At 35.3% G+C, this 20,841-nt stretch overlaps 1 protein-coding gene across 1 annotated transcript; it reads right to left on the bottom strand.

The window, feature by feature from the left end:
* Window positions 1-5,128: 5,128 nt before the first annotated feature.
* On the bottom strand, window positions 5,129-20,841 carry LOC133288789 (uncharacterized). Its single transcript, XM_061486609.1, has 16 exons — window positions 20,648-20,841; window positions 20,354-20,517; window positions 20,165-20,249; window positions 19,960-20,041; window positions 18,689-18,775; window positions 18,512-18,564; window positions 17,397-17,645; window positions 17,184-17,243; window positions 17,008-17,055; window positions 16,568-16,700; window positions 16,373-16,449; window positions 15,374-15,469; window positions 15,208-15,278; window positions 15,032-15,122; window positions 14,843-14,937; window positions 5,129-6,665 (listed from the first exon to the last, which is right to left on the bottom strand). Exons 1-16 carry the CDS (start codon window positions 20,816-20,818, stop codon window positions 5,129-5,131), a joined length of 3,099 nt encoding a protein of 1,032 aa, XP_061342593.1. The 5' UTR covers window positions 20,819-20,841.

Raw genomic sequence — 20,841 nt, 5'->3', positions numbered from 1 at the left:
GGTAATTCGGTTGGTTTGAATATCAATAGAGGATAAAATATCCCTAAAAAAACTAGTTTTCTGTTGATTTTTCATAATTTAATATATCGATTAACATAATATATTGCTATTTTTCTATCTTTGACAATTCATCTGCATATGAAATTTAAAGAAGTTGTTGAATTGTCAATATTTTTAGTGGATCATTTATTATAATTAATCATTTCATTCCACGGGTACTATTCATATATGTTATTAACAATTAAATAGACTGATATATAACAAATAATGTTGGAGCGCCTCCATGAAACTGGATAATATAGAAGGGAGAAAATTTAGGAGATTTTAATAGAAAAAGTGCAAATTAATAAACAGTACTGCGTTTTCTGCTTTTGATTAAAATAAAATAATTGACATGTGGATTTTGACAGATTATTATCAAGTTTTAAATTTGTAAATAACCGTAGGTCGTAGGACGTTGCAACGAAGTAAATATATATAGGGTGCTCAAAACTAAAGTGGAGTTGGTTTTTTCTTTGGCGACAATTCACAAGGAGTGAAAAGTTACAAAAAATCCTTTTTCTTGCGCCTTTTTTTCAGATGCATCAATCACCGGTAGACTTCGATTTCAAACAGCAATTGACGGATTTTATTTAAGTTATCTATGTTAAAATTCAAAATAATGTTTTTTGGGACGAAAATTAAGATATTTTTATAATTATAATTTATTTCAGAGTTATAATAGTTTTTTTCATTACAATTTTTTAATTTTTCAATTCAGAATGACATCGTTTTAAAAGTAAATATAAATAACTTATTTACATTTATTTTAAAAATTTTAAAGCTTTAATTTAATTTAAAACAAAAAAATAATTCTCTTTTGGATTTGAAAAAGTAGAGTATATATTGCAGGGTTTATATTTGCTGTTAGTGCACAGCTTTCTCTTCTCCCGCTGATCCAAAAAGATGGTAGCTCCCATAATTTTATTTAAAAAAGTAAATAAATAAATAGAAAAGAGAAATGTTATATTTACAAAAAAAAATTTATAAATTTTTATAAATTATATTAAATATGACCGGTCATACTTCATTTAAGGGGGTGTATTGGATTGGGATTTCAAAGAATTTTAATTGATTGTTTTTGAACAAAATATTATTCGATTAGGATTTTAAAAGACTGAAAAAAAGTCACATGATATTCGATTACGATTTTAAAAGATTATTTTAGAGTCCATCCAAATCTGTTGTATTCAATCAGAATTTTAAACAATGGAAAAATAATCTTGTGGAATTCAAAAATCTAACGATTTTAATGTGGATTTTCTATTGGTGTGGATTTCGTGAGACTTTTTGGTGAGAAATATAAATAAGATGCCTCTCTCACAATCACATCCTAATCCTTAGAATTTCTTGAGATTTCTCTATTGCAGTATTTTCTTCTTTCTTTGGTGGGTTGACCCGCTCCAAATCATGTTCCGTCATGGGAGCTACGACAAAGCTCAAAAACAGTAGATTTTTGAGCAATTTTTACCACAAAACAACCCAGAAAAAACAAATCAACAATATTCTTATATAATTAATCTCAAAAGAAACATATTTTTGAGAGCTTTTGGAAGTTTAAAAAATAATTTTTCAAGCTATGGGTCGCGATTTTTCTTGGCACAAAAAGTGTGATTTTTGTATTAAAAATAACATAAAACCTTCAAACCAATTTTCATTTTACATGAATGAAACAAGATCAATTTAAACAAAGATTGAAACTTTTATAATATAAACCCTATATTTCGTAACAATACATTCATGAACAAAATTCCTTTGCTATAGGAAACGATTTCAAACAATTTTTGTATCAATAGATAACTAAAAATTTATTTTTCAAAAGCCCCAAAACAATTTAAGATTTTAATGTATCGATTGAAAATAATTTGAGAAATTTTTTAAACTTTCATGTAATAAAACTCAGAAATTCATATTCGAAAGTTTCTTAGAATACTCATGAAAACATGCATATGATATATGGTTAGGAAACTCTAATCACGCAGAACAAAAATCCCAAGGTTTCCAAGATCAATTGCAAAAAATTTCAAACGAAATTTTATCATGAACTTTAGGTTCTATATGTAAATTTAGAATTATTTTAATAAATAAAAAAAAAATTAGTCTTATAATCATATATACATAGCTCTGATACCAAATAAAGAAGATAATTTTTAACTCATTGGTCAAATCCAAGAGCAAGAATGAAAAAATGCTAATGCATTGAGGACTTGTATGATTTTAGATATGTGGAGAGTTGTTGCTAATAAGTAATTTTGAATGTTTGTTAAAAATTATATTTTGTTTTATTGATTGAGAAAATTATATTAAGTTTTACCTTTTTTATTAATATCATTGCATTTCTTTATTATTATTTTTATTGACTCTTGTAATTTTAAATATTTGTTAAAAATTCATATAGTTTTTTAAAATCTTATAAAATTCATATTGTCCTTTCAAATATTATAAATTCTATTAAAATCCTTTAAAATTCAATCTTATGAAATCTTGATTGTAAAATATGTCTTTTAAAAAAGTATTTAAAGTTCGTCCAATTCTAAATAGTCTTTTAAAATCTATAAAAAAATTTATCTCAAAAAAATCTTTCAAAATTCTAATCCAATACACCTTCCTAAGAGTGTATGACCGGTCATACTTAGTGTAATTTGTAAAAAAAATTATAAATACATCCTTCTCAAATAAAAAATGTTAATGAGTCTTGTCACATGAGTGAAACACTTCTGCGATAACATTAGAAGTATTTTTCCTATATACTATGGGTTTAAATTTTCTTCTGCGACAGAAATTTTTTCAAATCTCCTACTGACACTTCGAAGTGTGTGTTTGTTTTTTTTTTCTTTTTTTTTCTTTACAAAGAATGGGCTCCACCGTTTTTCTATCAGCAGGAAAATCAACGGTCTCTCCTGTTAAACGAGAGACATAATGTTATCAAAAAAAAAAAAGGAGAGACATAAAACCCATATACTATACATACCGACAAGCATAGAAACCCATACCGAAAGTCCTAGACTTTATCTTATGCATTCATCGGCTCTCCTGTTATAGTTTATAACATTTTGTCTTATCTAATTTAGAGAGTATATAATTATAATATTAAAGTTATTATTTTTCGTCTCTATTTGAAATGAGATTTTTTTAATATTATAATAAGTAGTGGAGCCAGAAGTAAAATTAAGCGGGTGTTAAAAGACTCAATTACATAAAATTCAGTCGGTGTCAAGATTATATTATTTATAAAAACTCAATTAGTATTAAGGTTGTATCATAGTTTTTAAAGAAAATTTATACTATTTTTTAGAATTAGCTAGGGATATGCAAAATAACCAAAAAATTGAATCGAACCATGAACCGAACCGAACTGCACTTAAAATAATCAGTTTTAAAAAAATTGTTCATGAACCGAACCAAATTTTACAGAATCAGTTCATGAACTGAACCAAATTTTACAGAATCAGTTCATGAACTGAACCAAATTTTACAGAACCTGTTCATGAACCGAACCATTTTTGAATTGAACCAAACTGTTTTCGAACTGAACCGAATAACTTTTGAACCGAACCACTTTTTATTACTTTATTTTTTTATTATTTTTTTTAGAAAAGGGTCGACCCGAACGGGTTTTGAACCGAACCATTTTTGAACCGAATAGAACCGGTTTTGAACCAAATAGAAGCGAATCGATTTTGAACTAAACCAAACCGTTTAAACCAATTTAGTTTGATTTTTAAAAAAATTCATTTCAATTCGACTCATGCGCATCCCTAGAATTAGCTGGTGCCAAGGCACCATAATAAGTGGCTTTGTCACTAATTATAATCATGTACTCCCCAAAATATATAATTATAAGAAATCAAAGCACAAATAATAAAGGAGAAGTATCCGATTATAAATTTTTTTACAAATTACACTAAGTATGACTGATTATACATTCTTGATTAGTGTATGATCGATCAAACATAATATAATTTGTAAACAAAAAAATTGTAAATAATATTCCTCCATAATAAAACCTTATCTTATTTAAGTTTCAACAAGAATAATTAAGTTGGTTTGCGATGTAACTGGAGTGTCCCCTATTACTGTTAACTGCAGATTTCCTTTTGATCTCAAAGTTGGAATGACTGGGTGTTACATAGTGACATTATGGCTGTACGTGCAAAATAAGTTACCGCCTTTTTTTAATTTAAATGGGTATTTATTTTTTTCACGAGTATGACAGTTGGAAGTTCAAATGGCTTATTAATTTATAATAACACTACATTTTCACCAAAATTTTTTCATACAATTTAAAATACATAATTCATACATAATTTTTTTTATAATACAAATTAAAAAACATGTTCCAACCCGCATTTTTACTATTTTTTCTCATGAACGATATTTATTTACACACTGAAAATCTTATATAATTCTCTCATATCCTTTTTTTGTTAAATAATAAAATGAAAAAAATACACATTATATTAGAATTTCTTTGTGTTTTTTAATGAGGCAAAATATAAACGTATATAATGTAATAGTATTAGTAGGCAAATATTTTTAGTCTTTTTTCCCAAAAAGAGATAGAGGAAGACTAACCTCTACCCAAGAAATAATATAAAAACAAATTGCCTACAAAAAATTACGTACAAGAAACCTTTCTCCTTCCATAAAAATAGTAATAATATTTCTTACACATCATTGTTTACAAAAAACAAGAAGAAGAAGAAGAAGGAGTAGTAGTTTAGAATGGGGGGAATCTCTAGATTTGAACATCAAATCAAACCAACGACGTTCTAAAAAATTTACAGCAGAAGAAATCATACAATTTACACATAATTTCATTACACCATTCATTTCTTAATAACAAAATAAGAGAGAGTCGCGTTCCATTTTTACCACTCTGTCTTGGAAACAGTCCTCTAATAAGAATATTGACGACGACTCATTTTTTGCTGCATGCATTCCTCCCTTGCTTGCTCAATATATATATATATATATATAAAAAGAAGGGTTTTAATTTGAGGGTTGACTACTCATATGATGTGGCTGTGTCCACGTAGGAAACTGGAGACATAAACCTTAAAAAATATCAAGGAAAACAGGAATGGCATCACACTCGTTGTGTTTCCGGTGTGGTGAAGTTGGAGGGACTTGTGCTCGCGGGTTCTATCCTACCCATCATAAACACTCCGTTCTTAGTGGACCCATCATCTTCATCATGATACGCATAAGCAAACCCACCATGCCTTGTAAAATCCATCCCCGCACCCTCCTCATCCCTCGATATCCTCAACAAATTCATCTTATGAAGCACATAAAACAAAGGAGCCATGGTCGCCGTCACCCACCCAATCACCACCAATATCTGAATTACCTGCGCCGCCAACAACCTCCCACCGCCACCCATCAACAACCCGTACGGCCTCCCCACGCTGTATACCTCCCCCACGTACTCCTTCTTCGCAAACAATCCCGTGAACAACACCCCCCACGCGCCGCACCCGCCGTGGAGTTGCGCCGCCTCCAGCGGATCATCGTACTCCAGTTTCGCTGCCAGCTTGTTGAGCCCAATCAAAACCCACGCCGCCACAAACCCGCACACGATCGCAGCCCATGGTTCCACAACGGAGCAACCCGAAGTGATTGCAGCGAAACCACCAAGCAGACCGTTACACACGTCAACCACGTTCCAGTGGCCCACCAATAACCGCTTGCCGAACAATGTTGTCAGAGCTGCAGTGCTTCCAGCTAATGTCGTCGTGACAGCTGTCCTTCCTATAGCACTCCATTGACCATAATAATCACGCGCTCCACCGTAGCCTTTCACGATGGTCAGGAACGAACCGGGATTAAACCCGTACCATCCGAACCATAATAAAAACGAACCGAGCACAACCAAGGAAGCGCTGTGGCCACGTAAGGCAACGGACCGGCCGGTCCGGTCGAACCGGCCAATTCTTGGCCCTTCAATAAAAGCCCCCCAGAACCCTGCTATGCCACCAACCATGTGAACAACGCCGGAGCCGGCAAAGTCGATGACGCCGGACCCGAATAAAACGTTAGCATCGCTCCGGGTCGGGCTGGCCCACCCGTCTGATGACCAGAACCAATGGGAAACGATGGGGTAGACGAACCCTGTCAAGAAGGTTGAATAAATGAGGTATGCGACGAACTGAGTCCTCTCGGCTATGGAGCCGCTGGTGATTCCTGCGGCGGCTATGGCGAATGCCCATTGATAAAGGAAGAAACTGTAGTCTCCCGAAGGTGATGGGTAATCCTTAAGACCGAAAAAGTGACGGCCGATGAAACCGTTGGAGGGGGCTCCGAAGGCGAAAGCGAAACCGAAGAGGTAGTAGGAGAGGCCGCCGGCGGCGGCGTCGAGGACGTTGGTGAGCATGATGTTCATGGTGTTCTTGGCTCGAACTGAACCGGCGCAGAGCATGGCGAAACCAAGCTGCATGGAGAAGACGAGATAGGCTGAGAAGAGAAGGTAGGTGTTGTCCACGGCGTAGGTTGTGTCTGTGAGCCTTTTCGAGATGGCATCGAATTGGGTGCAGAGGTAGTTCGCAGCGGCGGTTGCGTTGGTTGTGGAAGTGAAGAGTGGGGTGAGTTCGGTGGCTGAGCAAGAGAAAGAAGCCATATGGCTGGTGTTAGAGTGGTTGCAGACAGAAACACAAGTATTTTTAGAAGTGATTCAATTGAATAAAAACGCAGAAGCGATGCTGCCCATTTTATAGTAGAGAGAGTAAGGACCACTTGCACTTAATTAATCTCTTCAACTTCAATTATTTGGTTCGTGGTTTTGAATGCATCAGAAAGAGTCTTCAAGTCAAATGAATTATCAATAATATTTTGGGTTCGAGTTTGTGCGCTCCTCATACTGTTTGTCCTCACTTTTTTTTTTTTTTTGAATATTATTGTCCTCACTTTCTTGTTGTTTACTTGAATACACCGTCACTATACTATTTATAGGTGTTATTAATTGTTATATTAAATAAATATTGGGAAAAACATCTATCTTTTTAAAGGATACAACCTTATATCATTTTAGATCTTAATCGTTGATTTCCGTCCATCAACGGTTATAATTTATTGGGTCAAACTTAATGAGCCAAATTTATTATTAATTAATTAATAATTTTGATCCAATAAATTATAACCGTTGATGGACAGAAATCAACGGTTAGGATCTAAAATGATATAAAGTTATATCTTTTAAAATGACAGATGTTATTCCCATAAATATTATAGTACATTGTTGTTTTGTGGATTTAAAGTTATTCATAATTTGATCTCCTCTATGCCATATATATATATATATATATATATATATATATATATATATATATATATATATATATATATGTACATGTGCAGAAAATAAAATTATCTCCTACAATATATATAAAAAACTTTTAACCCTTATTTTATATGGTTAAATTTATATAAGTAATTATAATGAGAAAAAAAAATTTATACTCTTCACATTAAAAAGTGAGAGAAAGAGGATGGAAGTGAAGTTGCTTTTTTTTTCCCCCAAAAAAAATAATAAGTGTATGAAATAGGTATGGGGATTTTGGTGTAGAAATAACATTCTGGATAATATCTCATTTACAAACATAATATCTCGTTTGTTTCACTATCTCCGTCTCAGAAAAACAAATCCTTCCTTTTCAGATGTATATTTCTCTCAATAGTCTTTTAGCAGAGTTTTGAGGCAGACAGTAATGTCACTGTGGTCTTCCTCTCCATTTCTCTTGTCATTAATTTCATCTTATGTTATTAATTTGACTAGAGGCAATTTTCAAGAATAGTTGGTCTGTTTGAAACCACAGACCTTCCCCTTATTTGAGGGGATTGTATTTGATATTTGACCCATTGGTTAGTGATTAGCTTTGAAGCAGATGGCCATTAGTGAAATCACGGGATATAGGATATAATCATATAAGGGTTCGCTGCGTAGTATATAGGGAAAAGTTCCACAACGCTGTGTGATTTACTCTACAATCATCATATATATATACTTATCGTTAGGCAGTATATATATATACTAAGATTATATATTATGTTAGATTTGTTTATAGTCTTCTGAACGGCGATTCGTCCTTCTTTTGGTGTTCTTTATATGTTATTAAATTTATGTATATTTAGTTTTTGCACTTTTGAGTTTTTTATAACCTATTATATAGGCAATGTGGGTCAAGAATATATAATGCTCTTGTACTGTTGACTCAGTGGATGAAGAGTTGTGTTTTTTCCAATTATTTGTGTTGTAAATATTTTACATGCCTACAGGTACAATTGCACAGCAAGAGGAAAGAGTTGAGCAATAGGATAGTCTCATGGTTATGATGTAGCGGCGAATGAAAAAAATGGAGAAGCTTATGTGAAGGCTTCCCAAGGCATTATTAGATGATGAGGATGACGACGAGACTCAGCCCCCCGTCTCAGGACCTAGGTCATTCACCAACATGACTTTTGTATCTTGTTTGGATGTATATGACATGGACTATTGTACATAGACTTTTTTTATTAGTATATAACAAGACTTTTGTACACATAATTATATTAAGATCAATATGATTTTGATATGTTATTTACTTTCATTATATTTGTTTATCAGGTGCAAAACATAAATTGGTATTAATTTTTAGAGCAAAATAAAAAAAAAATCGACAAAAAAGCAATTTCATCGAAAATTGACGCAATAGTTTTTGACAGAATTTCATTCATTTTCTGTAAAAAAAAATGTTTACAAAATTTCTCGACGGAATTTTTTTTCGTCGAAAACTAATACAAGTTTTTTCGGCGGAATTTCGTTCATTTTTCGTAGAAAAATTTCGACGGAATTTGTTTTTCGTCGAAAATCATTTTAAGATTTTTCGACGGAATTTAATTCATTTTCTGCTGAAAAATTTCGACGGAATTTGTTTTCCGTCGAAAAGTATTACAAGATTTTTTCGACGGAATTTTATTTATTTTTCGTCGATAAACTTCGACGGAATTTATTTTCCGTCGAAAATTAATACAAAATTTTTCGACGAAATTTCATTTATTTTTCCGTCGAAAATTAATACGAAGAGATATTCGACGACTTCATTTCCGTCGAAAACTTCATTTTTGACGAAATTTTAACCATTTTCGACGGAATTTTTCCGTCGAAAAAAATGCATTTTTTAGTAGTGTCACTTATATTCTTGTATTTTTTTTATCACATATGCCCCTGTGATTTTTTATTTTTTATAAAGCACAAGGGCATATGTGATAAAAAAAAGACCACAGGGACATAGGTGATTCTTAAGCAAACTACAGGGGCATTGATAAACTTTTCCCTAATATATATGAGGGTGCACCTATGTATTTGTAGGGTAGGTTACATCAGAGTTTTACATAGGGCACCAAATGATGACGATAGTTTAGTTGGTATTAGGGAACTAAGTAGGTGGGTGTGAGAGTATATATTCGATCCTCCTTAGTATTATTTTTAGGAGATCTTTAAAGTCTTAATCCTGAGATCCTCCCCGAATCAGATTAGTCGCAAAACAATGAAACGATTGAAATATATAAAAAAAAACAAACAATTTTACATAGGTGGAAATCCTCCTCCTCAAGTTAAGGGATCCTGGTGAGCTTATATATCTATTTAAAATCCTTGTAGAAACCTAACCCATTTAACCACATCTGGTCTGGTCCGGGTAGGACCCGGTCTAGAACAGGAAGTTTATTATTAACAAGGAGTAAGGAGGGTAATGGATAAAACTTAAGAGATAATCAGATGGGCCCGTTTCATGCTAGAGTGGGCAAAAAGTGGAGACCCGATTGATAATGCATAGTATAGAGGGGTGAGATTCAGGGTGTGCATGACAACCTTCTCGGAATCAATTTTTTTTTTTTTTTTAATTTATGCTCCCGGGAACAGAAATGAATAGAAAACTCGTTTGGTAAAATCGGTTTTTTTTTTGTTCCCAGGATGAACCGGTTTAATTTTTGTACTGGTGAACAGAAAAAAGAATAAAAAAATTTCTGCTTTTTTGTTCCTGGGCACAAAATGAGAAACACTTATTTATCTCAATTACTCTTCATCACTACCATCATCGCCACCGCTACCACCATCCCGACACGACCACCGCTACCATCGTCATACCACCACCACCTCCTCCATGTCACCACCTACCATCACCACTACCACCTCCGTCACCACCATTATCACTACCACCGTCACCGTCACCACCATTATCACTACCACCGTCACCAACCACCATCACCACTATCATCGTGGCCACTACCATCACCATCACCATCACCATCACCACCTCCACACCACCACCACTACTGCCATCGTTGCCGACGCCACCACTATTACCACCACCGCCGCCACCACTACACCGCCGCCGCCGCCATGTCATCTCCATCACCATCGTCGCAGATACTGTTGTCACCACCACCACTACCATCGCCGCCACCACCATTACCACCACCACCGTTGTCACCACTACCATTATCATGCCACCGCCACCACCATTACCACCACCACCGTTGTCACCACTACCATTATCATGCCACCGCCACCACCATGTCATCATCATCACTATTGTCGCAGCCATTATTGTCAACACCACTACCACCACTATCGTCGTCGCCGCCACTATGCCACCATTACCACCACTGCCGCTGCCACCACTACCATTATCATGCCATCGCCACCACCACCACCACTACACCATCGCCACCGCCACCACCTCTACTGCCACCACCATCGTCACCATTATCACCACCATCGCTGCGGCCGCTGTTGTCACCACCACCACCATCATCGTCACCACCATTATCACTACTATCACCACCATCATCGCCGCAGCTACTATCATCCCCACCACCACACCACTACCACCACCGTCGCTGTCACCATTACTGCCGCCGCCGCTACCATTCCATCACCACTATTGCCATCGTCACCACCAACATAACGCCACTGATACCGCCACCACAACCACAACGCCACTACCACAACCACCATCGCCGCCGCCGTCACCACCACCACACTATATAAAAAGGAAAGTGATGATCCGAATAAATTTTATGCTTAATAGGAATGTTTTTTTATTCTATTATTTGTTGTGTTATCAAATGCATTTCTCATTCTCGGAATAAAAATAAAACATGTTATCAAACATATTTTTTTTCTAGAAATTGTTCAAGGCACATAAATAAAAAAGAATTGTTTTTTTTCAGAAACAGTGACAGGGAACAGAATGGTTTCCATATACACCCTCAATGTGGTGGGATAACATTTATCTTACTTTAATAATGTAAGAATTTAACCCATTTATTGGCCTTAGAGGCTAACCTAGTAAATTGATCCTCCGTCACTAATTTAGGAAAATAAAAATAGTTATTGACATATCGATATTTACATGAATTAATACGACGAGTATGCTATCACGCTGTGTAACAGCTGGCAACTTGCAAGGATCAACGACTGTCCCCACACACTAATACGAGACTTTTCAGCGTGCTTTGTCCTCACTCCACACTTCCCGGGAAAACTTCCTAGGAGGTCACCCATTCCAGAATTGCCTCAAGTCAAGCACGCTTAACTATGGAGTTCTTTCGTTCTGGGCTACCGAAAAGTACATGCATCTTGTTAGTGTAGGTAGTACCAATTAATTCCTATAAGTTATTCCCGACTGTACTGTCTCATACCAGCACAGGCTCTGGAATCTCTCTCTTTCGGGTATTGATTCGATTCATTCATGTACCCCATTGCTGAAAGCGTGCCAGGAACCGCTCCTTATACATGCCCTTTCGCACCAGCGATCACTCCCCGCCCTCATCAGTGCCCGAGATGTTACACGCTGCGAATAGATGCATCGACAATCAAACAACTCCATTGTTTTTTGCATAATAACATTTTTGTGTCGTCATATTCTTTATAAATATTCAACAATTATTCAATTATAGGTATTGAAATAGTAAGCTATGACGCTGCGAATAGATGCAGGCCATCAATGTGACAATTACACAACGATTACGTTGTTATGACGCCGCGAATAGATCGAAAGACAATCAAACAACTCCATTAGTATGTTTTGCATGATAACTTTTCTATTTCGTCATATTTTTATCTTATAACTATTCATTACTCATGAGACAATTACACAACTTCGTTTTCGTTTGCGTAATAGTATTTTTGTTTAGTCATATTCTTTAAAGTTGACTTTAAAGTTTGAAGTATGGTAATGAGATTAACTATTTACGTTTTTAATTTAAAAAATTTATAAATTTTTGAGATTTCAACTATTTAATTTTTTAATTAATGACAATTTTCTTTAAAAAAATATATCTAGCATTTTCAAAGAGTTAAATATAAAATGATATTTTCGAGTGCGTCAGATGACATTGACAAAAATAGATTCAAAAACTTAATACGAAAGGGAAATGTGCAACCTTTGGTGATTATTAAATTTATTTTAGGGTTTATACCCTATTGGAAGTTGTCCTCTCAGTGAATCTACGGCCACGGAACCATTAAAATATCGAGCATGAGAGAAGAAAGGGGGAACCATCATCAATTATAAGAAAGCTAAATATAAGAGCTGCGCAATTGTATATCATATAAGAGCCTGACATTTTTTATCAACTTGGAAAGTCTTGAAAAGCAAACCCATTTTTTTATGGGATGTACTATTTCCACCATTAAGTCCCTCGTCATCAAACTCAAGATCCCCTTCTTGACCAATTAATTATGTAGGAAACTATGAATCTATATCATTACATTATAAAGTATTTGGTAGATTGTCATTATCAGCCTTAGAAAATAAAGTGTTTGATGTACATACCCCAAAAAATAAATCACATACACGTACGAGAGCAGAGTAGACTTCATACAATATAAAAACCCTTAAGAATATACAAGTATCTAAATATTTAAACAAGAATCTTGACAGAGCGGCGTCGTGCCCGATCAATTTGTGTCTGACAACTACCATTACTGGTGATAATATTACAAAAAATAATTATATGATGCTTTCATTGAAAATAAAATAAAGCAATTTGGCCATGTCAACTAGCAATTGTGAGCAGCCGAGTTGCCGCAGAGTAATCTCTTCATGAAGCAATAAGGAAAAGGACGAGTGAAACTCGCACCAATCACGAAGCTTTATGTGTATATTCATCCATTATTCAATTGTAAGTTGTAACATCTCGAAAAGTCTCCACATAGTTTAAACAGAGAATGCAATAAGTTCCACACCACTGACGTGTTGTGTGACCTCAACCTCACTTATGACCAGTCAGTGCTCAATCCTAGCAAGACTAATTAGGGGGGTGGGTGGAAATATTCTACGAGATTAACATCTTTGATGAAACTGTGTAATTTTACTAGAGTTACTCTACTGTTGCAGTACCACATTACCTGCTCTGCTTCGATTTATTTTACTACAGTATCTAAACTCTACGGACTTGTTTGGAGCACCTGATAAAGAAGATATGATAAGATAACTTATCATATCCTACTTTTATCTCTTGTTTGGTGGGTCAATAGGATATGATTAGCTTATCTTACTGTCTCATTTTATCCTATGGGGAGAGCTGGGTTATAATTCAACATGATAGAATACCAATATTGGATACCCAATATATCCCCAATATATTTGTATTTATTGTATTATATTTTATTTTTTCTTTCTTCTTTCTCCTTATACATAATCTTATCGAATTACTAATTAGATGCTCATCAAACACAGGACATGATATAAACTTATCCTACCCTTATCCTATCTTATTTACCAAACGAGCCCCGCAAATCTTATATAAGCTGCATAAAGCAATTTGCTCTACAAATACGTACCGGATGCCCTGAGCGTTCCCCATATTCCTTTTTTTTTTTTTTTGGTAGATTCTATGTTCCAATTAAAGTCGCCTTTTAGTTTATCAAATTTACAATAGATCACCCCAAGATATGGGATATAGAATTTTAGATAGTTGAATTCATAAACGAGTCCTCTCAACTATGTTATGCTTTCTCAAAAACACACGGAATTAATTGAAACATGTCGTAGTTTATCACCTGTACATTGCTTTTGAGCAGTTGCAATTTAGATTGGAACCTTTTTAACAAGGTCATGCAGAATGGTTTACTCCCAAGGCAAAAAGGTAACTGACTTCGAGTCTCGAAGAGTTTTACTTTCTAGGACCATTTCTTAAAACAAACTCTAGATCAAGTGTAGAGAGATAAAACCTCTTTCTATGACCATCTATTCATGACAAAGCAAGCAAGGACAGAATGACAGAAGGTACACGGGGAAACATAGACATTGCTGAATACGTTTGTGATATTCTACCACAAGTTGAACCAGACAATCACATCGGTCAGCAAGGAATTCAGCATGCTTCCCAGGTCTTAACAAATTCATAAGTCTAAAAACAAAAATTTCTTAATTAGGCAAACAGAGAATATGACAAGGCAACAAATGGTATACTGTTTTTCTTCCCAAGTTAAACAACAGAACTTATGAAATATACATATCATTCCATCCATAAGAAAAAAAATGCTATAAATGAAATTTAAAACTGGATTTGTTCTGTTTTAACAACAAATCACAAGGTTTCCACAAGAGAAAATTGGCAGGAAGAATGAGGGAAGCTCAACCTAATCTGGATGCTTAGGACCACATTATTGCTACTATGTGCATTGTTTCCAACTGAGTTTGATCCTTTACTATGATTGCATACTATTACGCACAAACTTAGACTGTGCATCTACCACACCATTTACAAGCAAAACTGAGGGATGGAAGCACCAAAAGCTCAACTTTTCTTTGATTTGAGCTGTATACCAAGTAGAACAAGTCCCACCATAGTAAATGCAGACAAGATCGTGGAGGTGTAGAAAAGAGCAAGTAATGCTCCCCTTAAAGACTGCAGCGAAACAGTTAGAAAATTTGGGCATCAGATATCAGTAGTCAACAAAAACAAGTTGAATTGATGTGAGTGAAAAGTTATTCCAAAACACCTTAGCAAGCTGCAAAGCATTGTCATTTGCATACTCCAAAGAACTCTCGGGAATGTTTTGAATTCCCTGAGCTATTTCCCAAGAAAGAATCCTATGTTCCATGTTTAAAAAAGATCTAAGTTTCCCGATCTCAAGCCTCTTTCTTAAAAAAGTCAAGTTTAACAGGGAAAACTTACCCAAAAACAAATCCAATTACAGCCCCAATATTGGCTTTATCTGGTGTTAATTCAACCTGCAAATCTCCAAACTGCACTTGGCAACGGTTACTAATTTTGCAGTTTCAAGGTTTTAGTTTCTTATTACAGGAAACTTCCCATAACCAGAGACAGATTAATTACAGACCTTCAGCATCCTAGTTTCCTCTTTGGGTTGTTCATCTATTGCTGCAGTTGAACTAGCAGATAAAGCTCTCCCTGCTGCAATCATTGATTTTGCAATCTATGATGGTTAAACATTGCCAAATATCAGTATTACTTAGATAACAATCACTATTTCAAATGTGCTAACAAGGATTCTGTGTATTTATATAATTTGTTTAATCTGTGCACAGGGGTGATCTAATGGGATTGCTAACCTGGTCTGTTTTTCCCAGACCTAGCAATTAAAATAATAGTCTTTAAAAGCAAAAAGAAAATTGACTTGAACACTAACAAATAGTTAGAAAATTGATTTTCACTATGTTAGACTGTTATCAATTAGTCATTGCAGAAACATGTTATCTTTGGCATTTATGGCCAAGCAACGAAAAGTGTTCCTATACAAAGTTAATGCATCAATTAATACAAACTTCTAGTTGATATCAGTTTTACTTGTCACTGAATGGGCCGAAGTGGTTGGATAGTAAGTAGTAACTGCTAAACCGAATCCGGTTTTTTTTTGGTGCATTATGAAAACCGCTAACCCTCACCTGAGGTCAACACACTTCCATGTAAGAATTTTTCTTGATGTCTTGAGACTAAGTAGTCGCACTTCAAACTATGAATATGAAGTAAAGATAACAATAAAGAAGTGATTACAGAAAAATATTTTATGGTTCTTCGGTTTCCTCTTTTTTTCCTAATAATAGCTTGGTATCCTAAATTTGTTTCAATACATGTTTTCGAAGAGAATAAATAATTATTTCAAAACAAACTAAACTCATATCATATAGAGGGTAAATGAACTCGTATAACAAACAAGAAGACCAGTTAAATGCTTAAATTTAAAAGAACAAAAGAGCAGAACCCTTCATTCTGATTGGATATCAGTTAGTTATTCCCCTAAATATGCCAAACATATTCTCATTACATTAACTTCGTGGAAGCCAGAGAACAACCAGCACATATTGGGTAGTGTAAATACCTTCTGTGGCTCACCTTGGCCATACTGTCCCATTGATTGAAACCTTCTTCCAGCAGATACCAAACGCTTGCCAAGTGCTAAGCAGCAAAGAGAACAAAGAGATCTTCAAGCTACATCCCTTATAATTTTGGGGGAGGGATTTGTTTGGAGGGGTACCTTATTAAAAGCTCATTGATAAGTTGATCAAGGGTATACCTGATTTGGCAGTGCCTGACAAATTGGCCTCTATCAAAGGAAGCTTTGCCGCTAAAGAGTGGGAGGTTGACGTGTCAGCAAGTTCCCATGCTCGAGAGAGGTTTAGCAGTGTCTCTCCCAACTCTTGACCACACTGAGAAAGTATATTCATTCCCATTAAATATATTTTCTATTTTTGAATGGAAAATACACCAGACACACAAATTGGAGACATCTTTCGGAGGCAATCAATGGATTAGCACTAGGTTACATACATGTGAACCTCAAATGCTTCAAGATAACTTTCCAAGAATATATTCACTGTCAATGAAGAAATTTTTTTACATGAAACCACTTGTGCAGGGACTGTTTCATCTAACCATTAACATTGTAACACTCAATCTTAATTGGAATCTGAATTGTGCTTGCAGAGTAGGTAGTAATAAGTAATAAGTACCAACCTCATCCAAGATAGGTCCGTTTGAAAGGTCGAAGGCGGCGTCGTTTAGCTTCATAAATCACAAATATGATTCCAAAGCAAAGGAACATTTTTAAATATGTTATCAATTAATAATGGAAAGGATTACATGAAAATGCTGAGTGCAGACACAGCAAAAAAGGATTGCACTGCACGTACGTCTAATCGAAGATCGCGGGGAAGCTGCGCAAAGTAATCAGGAGGAAGATCAAAACTATCCTGCAACATAAACGCACATGAACTAATAAATTAGGAAATTTAAAATAAAAAAGGGATTTCAGTTGAAATTTGAAACCCACCCAGAAGTTTTATTTTTTTTTTCGAATTAAAAGAAAAGCGCTAAATTAGAAGCATGGGAAATGAATGGCTTACAGCAATATCTTGGAGAAGAGCTTGAGGGTCAGGTTCTATGGATTTGGGCGAGTCGGAGTCTGTTAGAGAAAAACGCACGGCGAGAGGTTTGGGAAGGAAAATGGTTTTGGTAGAAGAAGTAGTAGAGGCGAATCTGAATGAAGTTAAGGAAGCGAATTGATGGGTGTAACCATGGGACAGAGGGGCTATTGAAGACCAGAATTTGGCGAGTGGCGGAAGGAGATGAAGCGAAGCTGAAGCCATTGTTTTCTACCCAACTTGGATTCGATTGAAGCTATGAAACATTCAGTGTCAGCCACTGAAATTCCGACAGAAAATTTTAAATGTTCATGTAACTTATCTGTTAGTGGATAAAGTGTTTTGTTTTTTTATTAAGGAAAAAAGAAGACGCTCAATTTGTTATTTTTGGGACGTCTTTATTTAACCACCATATCAAATAAGATATCGTCTCTAATCAGAGACAATTTTTCATTTTTATTTGTATGCAACTTTCTAGTGCATTACAAATCAAAAACTAATTTATTAATGACTCTAGCAATACATTTTTACAGCCGATACTTCTTAAATGTATAAAAAGATAATTACACATCCTCGTCATTAACTGTGTCCTTGCGCGCACCTCTTCACTGGTATGTCGTGTAATGATGGAGAACGGATGAAAAGTCAAAATCCATACACTTACACAGAAAGTTGTGTACTAAAAAGTTATTCAACATGTAAAATGATTTTGATTAATAATGGTGTGAATTGATTCCGGCATTACTTGGTTCATGCTGAAGCCCTTCGTTCAAATGTAGTTTTGAGTTCAATGTCGCCATGTGGCATATGAACTTCTCAAGACGTTGGGGCCTTTGTTGAGAAGGCAAAGAAAAGAGGGAAAGAAAAAAAAAAAAAACACCCACTTTTGTGTGTGGCTAGACTGATATTTTATTTTGTTTTCTTTTAAATGTTATATCGAAGCTGAACACCTATAAACTAATTTAACGCAAAATTAGATTGCGTTTCAGACATGTCTTACAATGCTTGTAAACAGTATTCGCTGCTTAGCCATAAATTGAGAAAAATTAAAATCTTGCGTGCAACACGAGTGAAATCAAATCCTGCGTTCGTGCTACTTTGTATGTAAAATAATTTGCAAAGTAAAATATAAGCTTGCGTTCTCGTGTGGCTAAAAAAATGCTCACATATAATTTCTCACTCTAACAACAAGGCATGTTAGTAGATTTCTACAGGACCTTTTTCCGATGAAAGGGAGAGCAGATTCCAGCTTGAAGTTTAGTATTCTTGTCAGCTTGCAACCTTTGCAACCTTTCTTTGCTCAATCTGAGCAGTTAATGGGCACTGCATCTCTGTCCAACTTATTGGAACCATTGTTGCACCTAAACAGAAAGAAAGTATAACAAGTTGAGGCACACTGAACTCGATCGGGTATATCCTAGGGAAAGATAGTGTGATATATAAAACATCATTCCATGGTGTGTCGCAGTCACATAAGCTTAAATGAAACAATCCGTTTCAAAATTGCCCAGCATCTATATGAAAATCCCTACCTGATAATAGGTGCTCAGCCCCTGCAAATATACAACTTGTAATACAGTTATTAGATTTTACTTCAGTGCTTGCTATAAATAAGATGAAACAGCATTAAGTACATAGGACATAAGGGAGCAATTAATGTGAGAATGCATGAAAAGCTAAACGTCAAACAGTTCACCAGACTAAATTTCAAGTGGAATCTAAAACATTTCCAAGATTATCTCTAGTTGCGTCCTTTCATTCATAACTAATTAATATTCCAATTCAAATCATGACATGACAGCAATCCAAAGCACTAATAAGCTAAAACCTACATGCACTACTAACATATTCCCACATACTGAATGATAGCTGTTACTGTGTTTACTACTAACTGATAAATTGATGCAATTTACTGATATCTGGGACACATTTCGGGGAACATCAAAACTTTTTTAAACCACTCCCTGTTAAACCCGACTAGCGAGTGTGGGGTGGATGAGATCCTTGTACGCGGCCTTACTTTTGCATAATTGCAAAGATGTTGTTTCCTGGATTCGAACCCATGACCTTTCAGTCATGAAGGAACAATTTTACCACTGTTCCGGTTCGCCCCCTTTTGGGGAACATCCAAACTATTCTCATCAAATTTAAACATGCATTTAGTTCCCCTGGGTTTCAGCATTACTAGACCTGTCATCCTAATAAAATTTTCATCAAGAGAAATCAATGACCCAGCAATAGTACAAGTTGAACATATCGGACTTAGAGGAAGCTTCCTTCAACCCCAAATGCACTTCTATTGTTCTTAATTTCTTATTGTATTACTTCCCAAAGAAAAACAAGCAGAAGAAAAACCATAGTCACTAAATAGACAAAATAAAGGAACCAAAAAGAAAGCTGCCACATAATCAACTAGACTTGAGTAACACAACAACCTATATAAAAAACCAGTCACATAAATCACTAACATAAACTAGAGGGAACCAGCAACAAACTACAATCACTTATGAGGCTGCAACTCCCAGAATATGAGCACAAAACTCACCAGCAGTGCTTTCTGCAGAGACAACACCAAGTTCATTCTTTGCCGTCGACAGAAAGTACGCCCGGGCATCTCCAAGAGAAAGCTGATATAAACGGATTGAGTTAAGGTGCTTTTCAAGTAGCAACCAATTGATGCATAAGAGCAATTTGAAAAAAATTCAGTGATCAACTTGTTAAAACTCTTAAAGCAGCAATAATAACAATACCACAAGAGCTCTAATAATGTCACCGGGACGAAAAGATAAGTGCATATCTACTTTATCAATCTCAGTTGCTCTAACATCTTGCTGCCTGTCAAAACAAAACAAGAATTATAAACTTGAACATATTTAAAACATAAAACATGATTGATTATTAGAACTCCAAAAGTTAAACAACATGATATATATAGATACCTAATGATGCCAGTAAATTTTTCTCTAACAGACTTTTGTCCAACACACACAATATCAGCTGAAGCGGACCTAGCCATTACTTTGGTGACACGCGCAATGACAATAGATCCAGGCTCTGGAACAGGTCCATGAGCCTTGTGACCAGTTACTTCAACGGTAGGTCTCTGTATGATAGAATCATAGAAATATAGTTCAGTAACAGTATACAACTATAATTACAGGCTCAACGAAGCAGTTAATAATTTGTTTGGTGGATTCATTCTATTGTTTTGTGCCCTAAACACTAAACCCTACCTGGTCAGGAGATTCCGGCGCCGGAGGTATTGTACGGAGGAAGCCAGTTAGGGTGGCGTAAACGGTGTTGTTGTGAAGCGACGCGTATGCTCCTCTTCCGGCTTTCACATCCCAACTTCGACCCACCACTTCTCCTGGTGTTACCATCACTGCTTCTTTCTCTTCTTCCATTAACACACTCTTCTTTTCTCTCC

Source organism: Gastrolobium bilobum, unplaced genomic scaffold (assembly GCF_033153095.1).
Source record: "Gastrolobium bilobum isolate Gb01-03AN ecotype WA unplaced genomic scaffold, APGP_CSIRO_Gbil_v1 utg2264, whole genome shotgun sequence".
Classification (NCBI taxonomy): domain Eukaryota; kingdom Viridiplantae; phylum Streptophyta; class Magnoliopsida; order Fabales; family Fabaceae; genus Gastrolobium; species Gastrolobium bilobum.
This window is presented reverse-complemented; position numbering and strand designations above follow the sequence as displayed.